Consider the following 17,411-nt stretch of genomic DNA (forward strand, 5'->3'; position numbering starts at 1 on the left):
GGTAACACCCATTGTTTCATGTTCTCTATGTATATAAATCTCCCCACTGTATTTTCCACTGAATGCATCCGATGAAGTGAGCTATAGCTCACAAAAGCTTATGCTCAAATAAATTTGTTAGTCTCTAAGGTGCCACAAGTACTCCTTTTCTTTTTGCAAATACAGACTAACACTGATGCTACTCTGAAACCTGACTTTCATAAGTTACTGAAAACATTTAAATGCCCTAATTCTTTGTCCAGTTAATAGGAAATATATTTCCCAATTGCATATCTTGCTCTTAAAGTCCTCCTTTAGCTTCAGATCATGAATCCACCAGCACTTGCAACTAAATAATTACACAAGATAGGTATAGAAGGACAACCTGATCCCTGACAAAAATCACAGGAAGTACATGCAAGATTCCATCTTAAATAAAAGGAGGCTCTACAATAATATCTCTGGGGTTAGAAAGAGATTGAGTTGAATTAGATTTATGTGATTCACTGAAGAGATGAAGTCCAGAGAAGTGTTTAGAAGAGGTCTGAGTTGTGAGCACTTTTATACAGTTACTAAGACTGCCTGGGGGATCTGCGATGCTGTTTGTGAGGAGGTCCTAATTAGTTACCAAACAAATTTGATTGCCTTTGTAAGTCCTCCTTTGGATGGAGCAGTTTTCCTCAGCGTTGGTGATTAGTGAGCAAATTTTAGCCTCAGAGGGCGTGACATACACATTGCACTCTTAAGCTGTCTTTTATCTTAAAATTGTACAGGCCAATTGCATTTCTCGTGTCATTCCACTGACTTTATAGGTGTTGCAATGAGAATGAATATCAAGGTGATTCTGAGCAGCATCAGTAGCACAAGTGGGTGTCATGAAAGGAATCCAGTTTGGTGCTTTCAATTCATGCTGGTCAAGATTAGGGGGATGGGGCAGTTCATTCTAAACCTGCTAGGATGCAGGGAGCCATTTTTCTCCATTCTTACCACCTCCATTCCCAGCAGGTCAGATATAGTCCCCTTTGAAATGAATGGGAATCATTCCATGGCCTCCAGTATGTTTCCTGTCAGGACTTTAAGTCTGAAATTCACCCTTTGGCGGGGGGATAGTATGATACCTATGAACAACGTTAGTCCAATTTTAAACTTTCAAACTCAGTCTTAGCAGAGTTCAGTGGCACATGGGCCTTTGTGATAGCCCTCTGCCCAGGGCTGAATCTTACTCTATGGCGAGTAAAATGTGACCTAACACTGGACCTCCATTTGGGTCACCAATGTTGTTTCAAAGGGATGCCTAGAGCAAATCTGTTTATGGGTCAAGCGGGAGCAGGGGGGCAGAGAGTGAAAGGAAGCAGTGCTCTTTTATAGAAAGGTGTTGAGTTAAGTCTGGGAACCTCTACTCTACCAGAAACCATCTCTCCATCTTTGAGCAGCCAAGAAACTGAGGTCTTGTAAGAAAGACCAAGGGTTTTTCCTGGAGCCGGTTTTGTTCAATATCTTCATTAATGATCTGGAGGATGGCGTGGATTGCACCCTCAGCAAGTTTGCAGATGACACTAAGCTGAGGGGAGAGGTAGAAACGCTTGAGGGTAGGGATAGGATACCAAGGGACCTAGACAAAGTAGAGGATTGGGCCAAAAGAAATATGATGAGGTTCAACAAGGACAAATCCAGAGTCTTTGGACAGAAGAATCCCATGCACCGCTACAGACTAGGGACCGAATGGCTAGGAGCAGTTCTGCAGAAAAGGACCTAGAGGTTACAGTGGATGAGAAGGTGGATATGAGTCAACAGTGTGCCCTTGTTGCCAAGAAGGCTAACGGCATTTTGGGCTCTATAAGTAGGGGCATTGCCAGCAGATTGAGGGATAAAGAACAGGTGTACTTGTGGCACCTTAGAGACTAACAAATTTATTAGAGCATAAGATTGAGGGATGTGATCGTTCCCCTCTATTCGACATTGGTGAGGCCTCATCTGGAGTACTGTGTCCAGTTTTGGGCCCCACACTACAAGAAGGTTGTGGAAAAATTGGAAAGCGTCCAGCGGAGGGCAACAGAAATGATTAGGGGGCTGGAACACATGATTTATGAGGAGAGGCTGAGGGAACTGGGATTGTTTAGTCTGCAGAAGAGAAGAGTGAGGAGGGATTTGATAGCTGCTTTTAGCTACCTGAATATGGGTTCCAAAGAGGATGGATCTAGACTGTTCTCAGTGGTAGCAGATGACAGAACGAGGAGTAATGGTCTCAAGTTGCAGTTGGGGAGATTTAGGTTGGATATTAGGAAAAACTTTTTCACCAGGAGGGTGAAGCACTAGAATGTGTTACCTAGGGAGGTGGTGAAATCTTCTTCCTTTGAGGTTTTTAAGGTCAGGCTTGACAAAGTCCTGGTGGGGGTGATTTAGTTGGGGATTGGTCCTGCTTTGAGCAGGGGGTGGGACTAGATGACTCCTGAGGTCCCTTCCAACCCTGATATTCTCTGATTCTCTGAAAATGCAGCTGAGGGAGCCCAGCAGGAAACCCAGGAGAGAGGAAAATGATACATTCTTGGTGAAGGAGGAGATGGCTGTGGGATGAGATTTGACATAACGTCTGATCAGCCATGGGGCATGTTGCACAAAACATTCCTGCCTGATCCACAATGTAGTTCCAAGTGTAAATGATATCCCCAAGGGTGGGTTCCATATCCAGGGAAGAGGGCAGAAGTGTCTTGTTTTGATTTTAAGGTCCTCAACCTCTTTGAAGGTGATGCAACTGAGATGATTTGCCCCAAGAGAGCATCTTCATTTTCCAAATAAAAAATCCCTCCTAAAGCAAATGAGCCCCCGAAACCAGCTCTGGCCACAGGGGCTCCTATGGTCCCACTTGGCTCTGCTGAGGGAAATTGCAGAGAATTGGTCCTGGGAGGGTCACAAGAACCGGTGAGGGTCTGATCAGCTCTTCGGAGTCAGGGCACTGCCTAACGGTCGGCTCCTTGAAGCTGATAGCAATTGGACTGGGCTGCTCTACCCCACACGGTGTTTAAGAAATACCAAATTTGAAATTACATTTGAATGAAAATGAAATAGCCCCAAATTGTGTGGCCCGAAATCATGGTCTGATTGGGAATGACACGAGAGACCTTGGCCTCCATTTTGTTTAAAGTGACTGTGTGAATCAGTGCAGAGGCATGAAACCCCAACAACAATAGAAACAGAAGACAACTCAAGACTTCTGACTCCTCCTACAGCAGGTGGAGCTCTAAGCTGTTCCCTTTTACACTGTGTTACAAGACAAGGTTAGTAACATGTCTGGTTACAAAATGTTTGCATCCTTTGATCTAAGCGTCAACAATAAAAAACTGGCTCATGCTGTGATCCACTTTAACTGTGGCTTCTTATACCTGAGGATAATACTTCTCCAAAGGAATTACAAGTCTGTCAATTTTCCAAAAGAGTGTGGTAACCTTGTAAATATCAAGTTGGAATTCAAGCTTATAAACCTTCTTTTAAGTTATAGCACCCATGGCAATGAAGTCACCAAGTGCTCTGTGTGCGCTATTTTCTTCTCTCCTTGGAATCACATCTCTCTAATGGGTCAGAGTAACGCAGTGGTAATGAATTGTTCTAGGTTTGTGAAATGAGGTACAGAGTAGTATATCTCTTCAACGTTGCCTTCTTTATACATGAGGATTATAAAAGTCCAAAGGAATTACAAGTGTGTTCATTTTAAGCTCGTTCATGTGCAGTGAAACAATTCAAGCTGCGAAAAATTTTGGTACAAGAGAATTTAATTCTGCTCCAGTGTAAATACACACCACTGAGACAACAATTACAAATAAAGGGAGTTAAGGTGCATTGCAAAACTCTCAATGGTTGATCATAGTTCACACTTAGATGAGAAGATGTTTTACCCAAAAGTTCCCCTCAAAATCATCAGAACAAAAAAAAATTCCACAATGAGCCTCTCTGAGAGTTTCTCTCAGGTTAGTGACGTCTTTGAAAGCCATGGATGGTAAGTATCCCACAGGGTTCAGGAGATACAGGTTAATGTTTGGCATAAGTCGTCCCAGATATTGGGGTTTATTTCTGACTCTGCAAGTCACTCCCTGTCTGACTTTCACCTGAATGTGCCTCTCTTTACCTCCATGGCAAACAGGTCTAATTGTTACGTTCAGGGTGGATAGTCTGAGGGTTCCTCCAATCTAAGCATTTCAAAGCACTTCACAAACACTCATCAAGTTTTATACAGCCAAAGAGATGAATGACTAAAGTAGTAATAACTTTTTACTGGCATTAGATGTTCCAACACTGAAGATTAGATTCACTTTAAAAATGCATGTCAAGGTCTCCACTTTGAAATAAAGTAGAGTCGAAAATTGTCCAAAAAAAAAGAAAAGAAAAAGAAAACAGAGTAGCACGACTGCATTTCCATGGTTTCATGAAGGGCTATAACCTATCCCCAGCTCCAAAGTGGTGTATTTCTCACACAGTTCTCTTACTTCTTTATTGCTCTTGTAGAGTTTGACAATCTCGTCTGTCTGCCACCATTTTTAATTACTTGTTTCACTCTGCCCAGACCCTGGCTGTGCTGCAGGGATGCTGCGGGTCGGATACTTGCTCTGCCGGTTCCCACACACCCTCAGGCTCTAGGTGGCAGGATCCTTCTTCCCAGCATCAGGCCCCATTGGGGTTCTGATCCCCATCTTGGCTGGGGGCGTCTCGCTGCGCTGGCTCCTCTGCCCAGGGTTCCCCACCCACCCACTCTCCCCAGCTGCTCACTGCACCCGGCTCCGGACGGCTCCAGCCCCAGCCCCGGCTCCACTCTGCCTCAGCCTGGGTGCGGCTCTGCCTCTAGCTCAGCTCTGCTCTATGGGCTGCTCCTCTGGCCCGTCAGGCTGCAGAGTCTCTGTTCAGATCAGCTCTGGCTCTACTCTCGCCTTAGCTCAGCCTCCCCCCAGGGAGACCCGCTCACATGGAGGACAGGACCTTGGGCTCCTGACTCCCTCATTGGCCTGCCCGCCCAGTCAGTCAGGCTGACCTGCAGCGTTGGCTTCTCCCCATTGCCCCTGGGGACTGTCAATCTCAGGATCCTGATTTCTCATTGGACCTTCCCCTTTCTTTTGGTACTGGGAGAGGGCCATGAATAAACCCCACTGTGTTTTAGTAAGGGGCCAAGAGTCCCCTGACATCTACTGACAGACATACGAGTTCAGACCAGCATCACAAGGCGGTGCTGTGGTTTGTAAACCTCAGCAAGTCACCAACACTTGTTATGAAGAAACAAAACTGGAGTTCTAAATCAAAATAAAACACAAACCCCCACCTTCTCCCCTGGTGCAAATCTGCTCTGTTCCACTGGCCTCACTGGAGCTACACTAAGGGTACGTCTACAGTATGAAATTATTTCAAAATTATTCTATTTGAATTTTCAGAAGCTATTTTATTCATTCTGTTTTCTGTGTCCCCACTAAAGCGTGTGAATTCAGCAGATTGTGTTCACAGTACCAAGGCTAGCATCGAATGTCAGAGTGGTGCACTGTGGGTAACTATCCCACAGTTCCCGCAGTCCCCGCCGCCCATTGGAATTCTGGGTTAAGCTCCCCGTGCATGATGGGGCAAAAACATTCTCGTGGGTGTTTCTGGGTGTGTGTCATCAGAAAGCAATGGCAGACAATTTTTTCGCGCCTTTTTGGCGTGCAGATGCCATACTGCTTTCAGCAGATGGTTCACCACTGCTCTCCTGCTACTATGAATCCACCTCTCCAACTCAACTCTGCTCGGCCATCGTGAACCGAGCAGCACAGCTCTGCTCTACCACTATCGCCATGTTTCTGAGCTTTTCCATGTTGTCTGTCCTGGGCTCCCACCTCCATGAAAGCCACAGAAGACAACCATTTTCAGCTGTTGTTCGGCTACTGTAAACCAAATAGCACAGCTTCCGCTGCCACTCTGCTCTCCTACATTTCATGCCCTTTTTCCAGGATTACCCATGCAGGTGCCATAGCCATGGAGCACGATCAGATTTCTGCTGCAGTTTTGACCATTGTAAATATCTCGTGCATTATCCAGCAGTATGTGCAGTACCTGCAAAACTGGACGAGGAAGCGACGACAGCGCAATTACTATACTGATGAAGACATGGACACAGACATTCCTAGAAGCACAGCATGTGGTAATTGGGAGATCATGGTGCTGTTGGGCCAGGTTCATGCCGTGGAACACCTATACTGGGCCCGGGAAACAAGCACAGACTGGTGGGACCGCATAGTGTTGCAGGTATGGGATGATTCCCAATAGCTGAGAAACTTTTGTATGCGTAGGGCCACTTTCATGGAACTTTGTGACTTGCTGTCCCCTGCCCTGAAGCGCAAAGACACCAAAATGAGAGCAGCCCTCACAGTTGAGAAGCGAGTGGCCACAGCCCTGTGGAAGCTTGCAACGCCTGACAGCTACCAGTTAGTCGGGAATCAGTTTGGAGTGGGGAAATCGACTGTGGGGGCTTCTGTGCTGCAAGTAGCCAACACAATCGTTGACCAGCTGCTATCAAGGGTAGTGACTTTGGGAAATGTGCAGACCATTGTGGAAGGCTTTAATGTGCTAGGGTTCCCTAACTGTAGGGTGTGATAGACGGAACACGTATCCCTATCTTCGCCCCGGAACACCGGGGCATCAGTATGTAAACCACAAGGGGTACTTTTCAATAGTGCTGCAAGCACTGGTGGATCACAAGGGACATTTCACCGACATCAATGTGGGATGGCAGGGAAAGGTGCATGACGCTCGTCTCTTCAGGAACTCTGGTCTATTTGAACAGCTGCAGGAAGGAAGTTACTTCCCAGACCAGAAAATTACTGTTGGGGATGTTGAAATGCCTATAGTTATCCTTGGGGACCCAACCTACCCCTTAATGCCATGGCTCATGAAGCCGTACACAGGCACCCTGGACAGTAGTAAGGAGCAGTTCAACTATAGGCTGAGCAAATGCAGAATGGTGGTAGAATGTGCATTTGGACATTTGAAAGCATGCGGGCACAGTTTACTGACTCGTTTAGATCTCAGCACAACCAATATTCCAGTTGTAATTGCTGCTTGTTGTGTGCTCCACAATATCTGTGAGAGCAAGAGGGAGACGTTTATGGTGGGGTGGGAGGTTGAGGCAACTTGCCTGGTGGCCAGTTTCACACAGCCAGACAACAGGGCAATTAGAAGAGCGCAGCAGGGTGCGCTGCACATTAGAGAAGCTTTGAAAGCCAGTTTCATGACTGGCCAGGGTAGGGTGTGAGAGTTGTGTTTGTTTCTCTTAAAGTTACCTACCCCCTATATATATATATGAAAGGAAATAAAGTTACAATTGTTTAAAAAACATTCTTTATTATTTGTTGCACAAAACATTAAGAGAAATCAGAAGCTAGATGGGGGAGGAGGGGTATTGGGTTAGAGGGGTGGAGGAGGAGGGAAGGACAAGTCCAGAAACCAAATCAAAATTTAGGATATGCCAGCTTTCTGCTGCTTGTGCAATCCTCTGGGGTTGACTGTGTGGGTCCCCATAGCCTCCCCGCCCCGTGTTCTTGGGCATCTGGGTGAGGAGGCTATGAAACTTGGGGAGGAGGGAAGGCAGTTATTCAGGGACTGCAGCAGCAGTCTGTGATCTTGCTGCCTTTCCTGCATTAGATCCACCATACATCAGAGCATGTCAGTTTGCTCCCCCATGAGCTTAACTATAGCATCCTGCCTGCTCTCATCACGCGCATTTCTCCTCTCTTCGTATTCATGTAACGCTTTACATGACTCCACAATTGTTTGCCTCTACGCATTCAACTGGGCCCTATCAGTGCGGGAGGACTGCATGAGCTCAGCAAACATGTCGTCCCAAGTTCGTTTTTTTCTGCCTTCTAATCTGGACCACCCTCTGGGACGGAGTAGATAGGGGCCACATTGAAACATTTGCACCTGCTGCAAGAGGAGAAAAAGGGAGGGTAGGATTTTAAAAGATACATTTTAGAGAACAAAGGGGACACTTTTTCTCAGTGAAACAGGCAATTCATAGTACACAGCACATGTTCTTTCTGTACAAGATCTCATTTTGCCTCCTATATTGAAGGGCCTGCCACTTTGGTGTGAGTAAGCCATCACATGCGGCCAGGCAACAGAATTCAGCTTGCAGGCAGTGGCCAGGCAATAGAGTTCAGCTTGCAGGCAGCCTGCGGGCTCTCTTCGATGATCGCTTCACACAGCACCCTCCCTCCCCCCACACACACACACATTGCGGGGCTCCGATGAGGCTCTTAGCAGGGATGAGCCCTTTAAACTAAACATGAACAGCCCAGCGTGGCTCTGATGACGCTCTGAGAAGGGATGAGCCCTTTAAACTAAATGCAGACATTTCCCTCCAACCCCCACCGCGTGGCTGCAATCAAGCTCTCACTCACCAGACGTGCCTTCTCCAGGGTCATGGTCCGGGTGCATGCTTTGGGAGTAGGGGGAGGCTATTGGCTCAAGAATTAAGAATAGTTCCTGGCTAGGGGGGGAAACAGATTCCCCACTTGCTATCTGTGCACTGTCCTCCTCCTCCTCTTCGTCCTCCAAAAACTCATCCTCCTCGCTCCGTGCTACTCCCCCCCTTGTATGTGTCCTCGGACAGTGGTAGGGTTGTGGTGTCGTCACTCCCCATAATTGCATGCAGCTCATGGTAGAAGTGGCATTTATGGAGCTGTGACCCAGAGCGCCCGTCCGCCTCTCTGGCTTTTTGATATGCTTGCCTGAGCTCCTTGATTTTTGTACGACACTGTTCTGTGTCCCTGGAGTAGCCTCTTTCCGTCATGGCCCTGGAGACTTTAGCATACCTATTTGCGTTCCTTTTTTTGGAACATAGTTCTGCCATAACAGATTCGTCTCCCCCAACATGCAATGAGATCCAGTACCTCCTGTTTGGACCATGCTGGAGCTTGTCAAGCTTGTCTGGAACAGAGCAGATTTACACCAGGGGAGGAGGTGGGGGTTGTGTTTTGTTTTCATTTAAAAAACCCAGTTTCGTTTATTCATAGCAAGTGTTGGTGACTCGCTGAGGTTTACAAACCACCGCCCTGTGATATTTGACTGAACTTGTCTGTCAGTAGATGTCAGGGGACTGTTGGTCCCCTACTAAAGCTCAGTGGGGTTTTTTGTGGCCCTATCCCAGTACCAAAAGAAAGGGGAAGGGCCAATGAGAATTCAGGATCCTGAGACTAACAGTCCCTGAGGCCAGTGGGGAGATCCCAATGCTGCAGGTCAGCCTGATTGACAGGGTGGGGCAGGCCAAGGAGGGAGTCAGAAGCCCGGGGTCCCATCCTCCGTGTGAGCTGGAGCTCCCTGAGCGGGAGACCAAGCTAAGGAGAGAGCAGCAGCCAGAGCCATGGTGGAACAAGTAATTAAAAAAGGGGGCAGACAGACTTGATTGTCAAACGCTACAACTGCAATAAAGAAGTAGGAGAACTGTGTGAGAAATACACTACTTTGGAGCTGGGATAGGATACAGCCCTTCATGAACCCATGGAAATGTAGTTTTGCTGCTCTGTTTTCTATCCTTTTTTCTTTTTCTTTTCTTTTTTTTTCTTATTTTTTTTTTGACAATTTTTGACTCCGCTTTACTTCAAATTCAAATATCTACTACCGCATACTATTGGTCTTCTGGTTTAATTGCTCTTCCATTCTGTGACCGATTGGACCCCACCGCTCCCGCCCCTTGTCCAGGATGCCACCCGATGTACTGAGGTTTCACTGAGTCTCTCCTGCTCCACCAGCCTGGGGTCCCTTGCCCTGTTTTGTTGAATAGGCTCTCCGGCCTCTTGCAGCACACACAAAAGTAGGGCCACACCCATCTGTGGACACAGACCGAAGTCAGCTCTGTGTGAGAGAACACACCCAGCACTCACATACACACCCCTTTTGGGAGATAAACCCAAAATAATATTGTCTTGAACTGTATAGAAAGTTCTGCACAGCACAAGTTCATAAAAATTCATCCTCTCCCTCAATGTAGAGAAAATTGTGCATAGCTTCTTACCCTCTCCACTCCCCCAGATATGAATTGTTCAAATTGGGCTATGTTATAAACAAGAAATAAATTTATTAATTACAAAAGGTACATTTTAAATGCTTATAAGGGATAGAAAACAGATTAAAACAGATTACCTCAGTAAATAAACAAAAAACGCAAACTGAGCTTAACACAGTAGATGGGTAAGTTTTAAATTAGCAAATTCTCACCCTGAGTGATAAACAGGCTGGCAGATTCTTAAGGCACAAGTTGCCTTGTCTTTCCCAGGGTTTCGTACACAGGCTAAAAATCTTAGCCTGAGATCGTCACTTCTCACAGTTCAGTCTTTTCCTCAGGCGTTTTCAGGTGTGTTGTTGTAGGGAGAGTGAGGTCCCCTCATGTTGTCATTGTCTCTGAGAGATTTCTGTTGCACACAGTTCCTGGGGTATCCCTTGTGTTTGTGTGTGTTCCCTCAATAAGCCATTAACATTGTTTGGCCTTTTTTACTGTCATACCTGAAGGCTGCTAGTGGGTGTCACCCAACGTAGCACATTTGAAATACAGATACATGGTCAATATTCCCAGCTTCAGATACAAAAATGATACATGCATAGAAATAGGATAAACACATTCAGTAGGTCATAACCTTTTCAATGATATCTTACATAACTTATATCTGAGTTATGCCATATTCATATCATAACCATATTTCTATGAAGAATACGGGGTATAACATCACACCTCTCCCCTTAGATTACTGCCAGAGGTTTGGTCACTGACCAATGCGGAGGCAGTGGCTTTGGTTATACTACCTCCAGTGTTATCCATAGGTGCTTTTGCAGAGTTCTGGGTTTCTGTACCCAGGGTGTCTGAAAAGATTTTGGTGTATTTTCACCATTGAAAACGTAATGTTAAAACATTGGTAACATAATGCAGATATCAATATCCTTTAAAGTGTAGGTGTTTTGGCATTTAGCCACCAATGCTATGAGGTGATGTGCCTCAGTTTCCCATTCCACACACCAGTCTAGATTGGTTATGCTTTCTCTGCTATGCCAACCTCTAAGCCTGTTTACAGGTACTAGCTGAGAAGCAGTGTTCTTATAGGACTTCCTTGTTACCACTCCTAATCTGTACCAAAGAGTCTTCCAAAAATCATGCATGTCACATATTTTTAAAGTATTTATCACCAGTGTCAAATTCTTTATCTTAACCTTCAGTTTGTGTAGTAAGAGACATAACATTACCAGCAAATTCATAACACAGAGGTGCTTCCAAGTATGATTATCATACCACGCCTTCTGTCTAAACAGATCCGTTTGTTCAGCATTTATTGTATTCCTCATGCCCGCAGTAAAGGTATGTCATTGGGGGGTTGGCAAGGAAAGGGCGTATGGGGACCTTGTATGTTACTGGCCCACCTCCTGGGGTGTTGCATTTCCTCGAATCCACCCCCACTCCTGGGATTCCTTTGAGTTGCCTGCCCCCATCGCTCAGTGTTTGATGCTTAGCTGTGGGGAGGGGTTTACCTGCCTGGGAAATGGCTGTCTCCTCCCCTTCGTCAGAGGGTTCATTAGCATATTCACTGACACCGGAAGGCATGGAAGAACCCCTAACCTCCACCTTAAAGGCACAGAGTTAGTTTTCACAAGTACAACAGGAAAAACATTTTGCAATAATGGGACCTGGATTGGGGTATCCTCGGTCACCTCTCTCCATTCCCCAGAGGCCAGTTGTCTGGCTGCTCCCACAGGGAGGTCAGTTCAAGGAATCATAGAATCATAGAATATCAGGGTTGGAAGGGACCCCAGAAGGTCATCTAGTCCAACCCCCTGCTCAAAGCAGGACCAAGTCCCAGTTAAATCATCCTAGCCAGGGCTTTGTCAAGCCTGACCTTAAAAACCTCTAAGGAAGGAGATTCTACCACCTCCCTAGGTAACGCATTCCAGTGTTTCACCACCCTCTTAGTGAAAAAGTTTTTCCTAATATCCAATCTAAACCTCCCCCATTGCAACTTGAGACCATTACTCCTCGTTCTGTCATCTGCTACCATTGAGAACAGTCTAGAGCCATCCTCTTTGAAACCCCCTTTCAGGTAGTTGAAAGCAGCTATCAAATCCCCCCTCATTCTTCTCTTCTGCAGACTAAACAATCCCAGCTCCCTCAGCCTCTCCTCATAAGTCATGTGCTCTAGACCCCTAATCATTTTTGTTGCCCTTCGCTGTACTCTTTCCAATTTATCCACATCCTTCTTGTAGTGTGGGGCCCAAAACTGGACACAGTACTCCAGATGAGGCCTCACCAGTGTCGAATAGAGGGGAACGATCACGTCCCTCGATCTGCTCGCTATGCCCCTACTTATACATCCCAAAATGCCATTGGCCTTCTTGGCAACAAGGGCACACTGCTGACTCATATCCAGCTTCTCGTCCACTGTCACCCCTAGGTCCTTTTCCGCAGAACTGCTGCCGAGCCATTCGGTCCCTAGTCTGTAGCGGTGCATTGGATTCTTCCATCCTAAGTGCAGGACCCTGCACTTATCCTTATTGAACCTCATTAGATTTCTTTTGGCCCAATCCTCCAATTTGTCTAGGTCCTTCTGTATCCTATCCCTCCCCTCCAGCGTATCTACCACTCCTCCCAGTTTAGTATCATCCGCAAATTTGCTGAGAGTGCAATCCACACCATCCTCCAGATCATTTATGAAGATATTGAACAAAACGGGCCCCAGGACCGACCCCTGGGGCACTCCACTTGACACCGGCTGCCAACTAGACATGGAGCCATTGATCACTACCCGTTGAGCCCGACAATCTAGCCAGCTTTCTACCCACCTTATAGTGCATTCATCCGGCCCATACTTCCTTAACTTGCTGACAAGAATGCTGTGGGAGACCGTGTCAAAAGCTTTGCTAAAGTCAAGAAACAATACATCCACTGCTTTCCCTTCATCCACAGAACCAGTAATCTCATCATAAAAGGCGATTAGATTAGTCAGGCATGACCTTCCCTTGGTGAATCCATGCTGACTGTTCCTGATCACTTTCCTCTCCTCTAAGTGCTTCAGGATTGATTCTTTGAGGACCTGCTCCATGATTTTTCCAGGGACTGAGGTGAGGCTGACTGGCCTGTAGTTCCCAGGATCCTCCTTCTTCCCTTTTTTAAAGATGGGCACTACATTAGCCTTTTTCCAGTCATCCGGGACTTCCCCCGTTCGCCACGAGTTTTCAAAGATAATGGCCAAGGGCTCTGCAAAAACAGTTACACAGTTCCCCCTAAAAACTTGAGTCACAGGTGGGGTCCCTGGGATTACAGATGCAGATCCAGCAAATTTCTCCTGGGCAAGCCTTCCTCTGTAATTAGTGAAGGGACATTCCTGTACACATGCACACACACACCCCCACATCCCATCTTTACTTCTTCCTCTGCCCCCCCCCCCCTCCAGGGCACGCACGCCGGTACTCCCTTGAGAGGAATCTGCCCCCTGTTCAGCTGTGGGCTCACAGCTAACAGCCAGAACAGACCCTTTACTGGGAAGCATTGCACCCTCCTCCCTCTTTGAACTGGTTTTGCCTCCAGTTACAGAGCCCATGGAATCCACACCCACCACAGCGGTCCCCGAGACTCACCACTTTTCTCTGGGCTTCCCTGTGGGACAGTGGATCTCAAACTTTTTTCTGGTGACCCCTTTCAAATAGCAAGCCTCTGAGTGTGACCCCCACCCCCTTATAAATTAAAAACACTTTTTATATATTAACACTTTTATAAATGCTGAAGGCAAAGCGGGGTTTGGGAGGGGAGGCCGACAGCTCACGACTCCCCATGTAATAACCTTGCGACTGCCTGAGGGGTCTGGACGCCCAGTTTGAGAACCCCTGCTCTAGGACACCTTTTTCTGTGCATTTTAGAGTGAGTTCTGCTCCTTGCTTACCTGCAACATCCTGGCAGCCAGCAACCTGGACAAACTTCCTTCTGTCTGGCAAAACATTCCCATCCCCTGAGGGAACAGCCATGGGACAGGAGCTGGTTCTACCCTCCCCACGCCTGGTAGCAAACTGCCCTGCACCACTGGAGAGGAATTAGAGAGACACTCTCCCATTTCCTCAGCAGTTTCTGTAGCTTTGGTCTTTCCCACTTGGGCTTCAGCACAAGATTCCGCCTCGCTGCTGACAGACCCTGGGACAGACATACCTACATACAAAAAAGTCATTCCCAGAAGAATTCAGCATATTTATTCACTTCTTTCATATTCTAATTATTGAATATGTGTCTATGTGCGGACCCTCCACCTGCCATGTGTGTGGGACCCAGAAGCCATGGACACGGACCTGGGGCTGCTCTGAGGCCCCTCAGCCCTGGCAGACGGAGGACCCCAGGCTCCCCCGCCTGGTCCAGCTTCGGTTTGGCCAGGGAGACAGTACCTTGGGGACAGAAGAGGGGCTGGAATGGGCCCCCGGAAGGAGCAGGGCCTCGTGCCACACCCACACTATTAGGAAGAATCCGTCGCCCCGGTCTACCGTTAACATTGCATTAACTATCTGATCTGGTGGCCACTTTTCCTTTCCTTACGAAAACCTGGGTCACTGTCTGCAAAGACTCACACAGACTCTTACCACGAACCATGTGATTGGTCTTCTTGAAGTCAAAGGAAAAATTTACATTCTTAAAATGAAAATCTGTCTAAGTCTTTGCAGGAAAAGACGCTTTGCTAAAACAGATAATGCAAGGAGGAACTCCACCTTGGTACTCAGGGCCTGCAGAATGCTTTCAACCACTCCCGGGGCTGGATTCTCCTATCACTCCAGGGCTTTGAAAATTGCAACTGGAGAAGTGCTGCCATCCCCAAATGGAGGAATTTTGTCCAACATGATTTTTTAGGAAGGAGGGAGAAACAAGGAGAACCAGAAGACTGATATTATGATGCAAGAGAGTTTTTAATGCAAAAGAAATTGGCAGTACACAGTTACAGGAAGAAATACTAAGGAGCAGAATGAATATATTTCCAGTATTTCAAGAAGGGCTGCGTCCGATTACCTGCCTCAGTGGGATGTATTTCAGACAAGATGTTCTGTTTGCTTTCTTTCAGCTGTGGAGGTTGACAAAAAAGTCCCCATTGTAACAATTTTAAATGCCTTGTTTTACGCCATTCGGTGGGAAATGAGACAAAGCCAAATAGAAGCAGAGGACTACACAGCTTCTCGATTATACATCGTCCATAGCAAAGGTCAAAGTGAGGCATTAAAGGTACATATTGATAGGAAGGATAGAACATGTGGACTTAAAGTGATAATAAACATAAATGATGCCTATCTTAAGGCCCCTATTTCCTTCACACTGTGGGATCAGTGTAAACAGCCTGCATGTAACTCAGAATGAGTCCACATGTAAATAAAAGAATCGGAACATGGCTTGGAAAGCCTTGGCAGAAAGTATCATAAAGTGTAACATTAGAAATGCAGCATGGCTATCAGACCAAGGTGCTGAGCACGCACAGCTCCCACTGACTTCAAGTGGAGCCATGTTTGCTCAGTACTTCAGAAAGCCATGCCCAGAAGATCAGGGGTGAAACTGTATCTTGTTGTTCATTTCCTGGTTCTTCCTTCTTCCACAGATGTTCCTGCTGGGTTTAACATGGCCCACAATATCCACCAAGATACCTACGGCCATATCCCCCATATCCCCGTAATCCCCCATAACCATAAAGGCCCGGGTAACCGCAGTATCCCCCATGGCCCAATAATCCCCCATAACCATAAAGGCCCCCATAACCACCATATCTCCCTAAACCATACAACCCTCCATAACGGCCTCCGTAGCCGTACAATCCCCCCAAACCGAATGAGCCTCCAAAACCAGCTCCAACCACAGGTGCTCCTACGGCTGCCACTTCGCTCTGCTGAGGGAAATTGCTGAGAATTGGTCCTGGGAGGGTCACGACAACCGGTGAGGGTCTGATCACCACTTCAGAGTCAGGGCACTGCCTAACACATGGCTCATTGCAGCTTCCAGTGACTGGACTGGGTTGGGCCACCCCGCATTCTGGATAGCAGAAGCTGGAGAAAGTCATCTTTCTGGGATGGAGGTAAACCTGAAACACACAACCGGGATTAGTGTAAACAGAAGGTACAAGTGCCGAAGGAAGAAAGGTTTCAAAGCTCGGTTACAATTGTAGTGGGGCCCGAGAGAGAGCATGGGGCCCGAGAGAGCCCGAGAGCATGGGGCCCGAGAGAGAGAGGAGAAGTGGATTTAATCTCTTTATATGTGGCCATGTATTTTTTCCTATTTTCTCTTTTTATGCCTCTTGTCTAGTTGCACTAAACTACCCTCCCAACTGGCGCCTTTGATCCGCTCTCAAAGATTTTCTCTGTAAAACACTGACTAAAATAAGTGCAACTATTTTGATACTGGACACCTGGGATTTTCGGTCCATTTTAGACATTTATCAAAGATAACATGGCTGGGATCATGGTAATCACTTCTTTTCGTTTGAAGATTTAACCTCTGCATGCAAACCAGTTGAGTTTGGTATTACAGTGTGACTGTTTGGTTTTCCAAACCTTGGGAGTCACCAAAACTTGCCGATGAATAAACAGAAACTTTGCTTTTCTCCAAACAAATTACTAAAAATAAACTCCTGAACTGGAGTAAAGTTGGTTCAGGTCCCTGACTTCCATGGAGCGCCATGATATTACACCATCTGAGGAGAAGCACCTTCAATGGGTATTTCTGCTCAGGAGAACATAGGAATTGCTAGAATGGGTCACACCACTTGTCAGCTTCATCAATTCTCGTGTCTCTAATAGTGAGGAATAACAGCTGCTTCAGAGTAAAGAAGAAAACCACTGAATTGGCCCTTTCTGGACTAACCTGAGAAAATTTCTTCCTAATCCAGCTAAGTGAAAAATGGCTAACTGACTTTCATAAGTTACTGAAAATATTGAAATGCCCTAATTCTTGTCCAGATAATAGGAAATATATTTCCCAATTGCATATCTTGCTCTTAAAGTCCCTCTTTTAGCTTCAGATCCTGAATCCACCCGCACTTGCAACTAAATAATTGCACAAGATGGAAGAATACCCTGATCCCTGACAAAAACCACAGTGACTACATGCAAGATAAAATAAAAGGAGGCTCTACACTGATATCTCCAGGATTAGAAAGAGATTGAGTTGAATTGGACTTACCCAGTTCACCAAGAAGATGAAATCCAAAGAAGTGTTTAGAAGAGGTCTGAGTCGTGAACACTTTTATACAGTTCCTAGGACTGCCTGGAAGATCTGCGATGCTGTTTGTGAGGAGGTCCTAATTAGTTACTAAACAAACTTGATTGCCTTTGTAAGTCCTCTTTTGGATGCAGCTGTTTTCCTCAGCGTTGGTGATTAGTGGACTAATCTCAGCATCATAGGGCGTGACATGCACATTGCACTCTTCAGTTGT

At 46.4% G+C, this 17,411-nt stretch overlaps 1 protein-coding gene across 1 annotated transcript; it reads right to left on the reverse strand.

Annotated features, from left to right (window-relative positions):
- Positions 1 to 15,435: 15,435 nt before the first annotated feature.
- Positions 15,436 to 17,179, reverse strand: LOC122457049 (claw keratin-like). Its single transcript, XM_043499851.1, has 2 exons — positions 17,159 to 17,179; positions 15,436 to 16,061 (listed from the first exon to the last, which is right to left on the reverse strand). The coding sequence occupies exon 2, from the start codon at positions 16,038 to 16,040 to the stop codon at positions 15,600 to 15,602; it is 441 nt and encodes a 146-aa protein (XP_043355786.1). The 5' UTR covers positions 16,041 to 16,061; positions 17,159 to 17,179; the 3' UTR covers positions 15,436 to 15,599.
- Positions 17,180 to 17,411: the final 232 nt, after the last annotated feature.

The sequence above is a fragment of the Dermochelys coriacea genome, chromosome 1, assembly GCF_009764565.3.
Source record: "Dermochelys coriacea isolate rDerCor1 chromosome 1, rDerCor1.pri.v4, whole genome shotgun sequence".
In the NCBI taxonomy this organism is placed as follows: Eukaryota; Metazoa; Chordata; order Testudines; family Dermochelyidae; genus Dermochelys; species Dermochelys coriacea.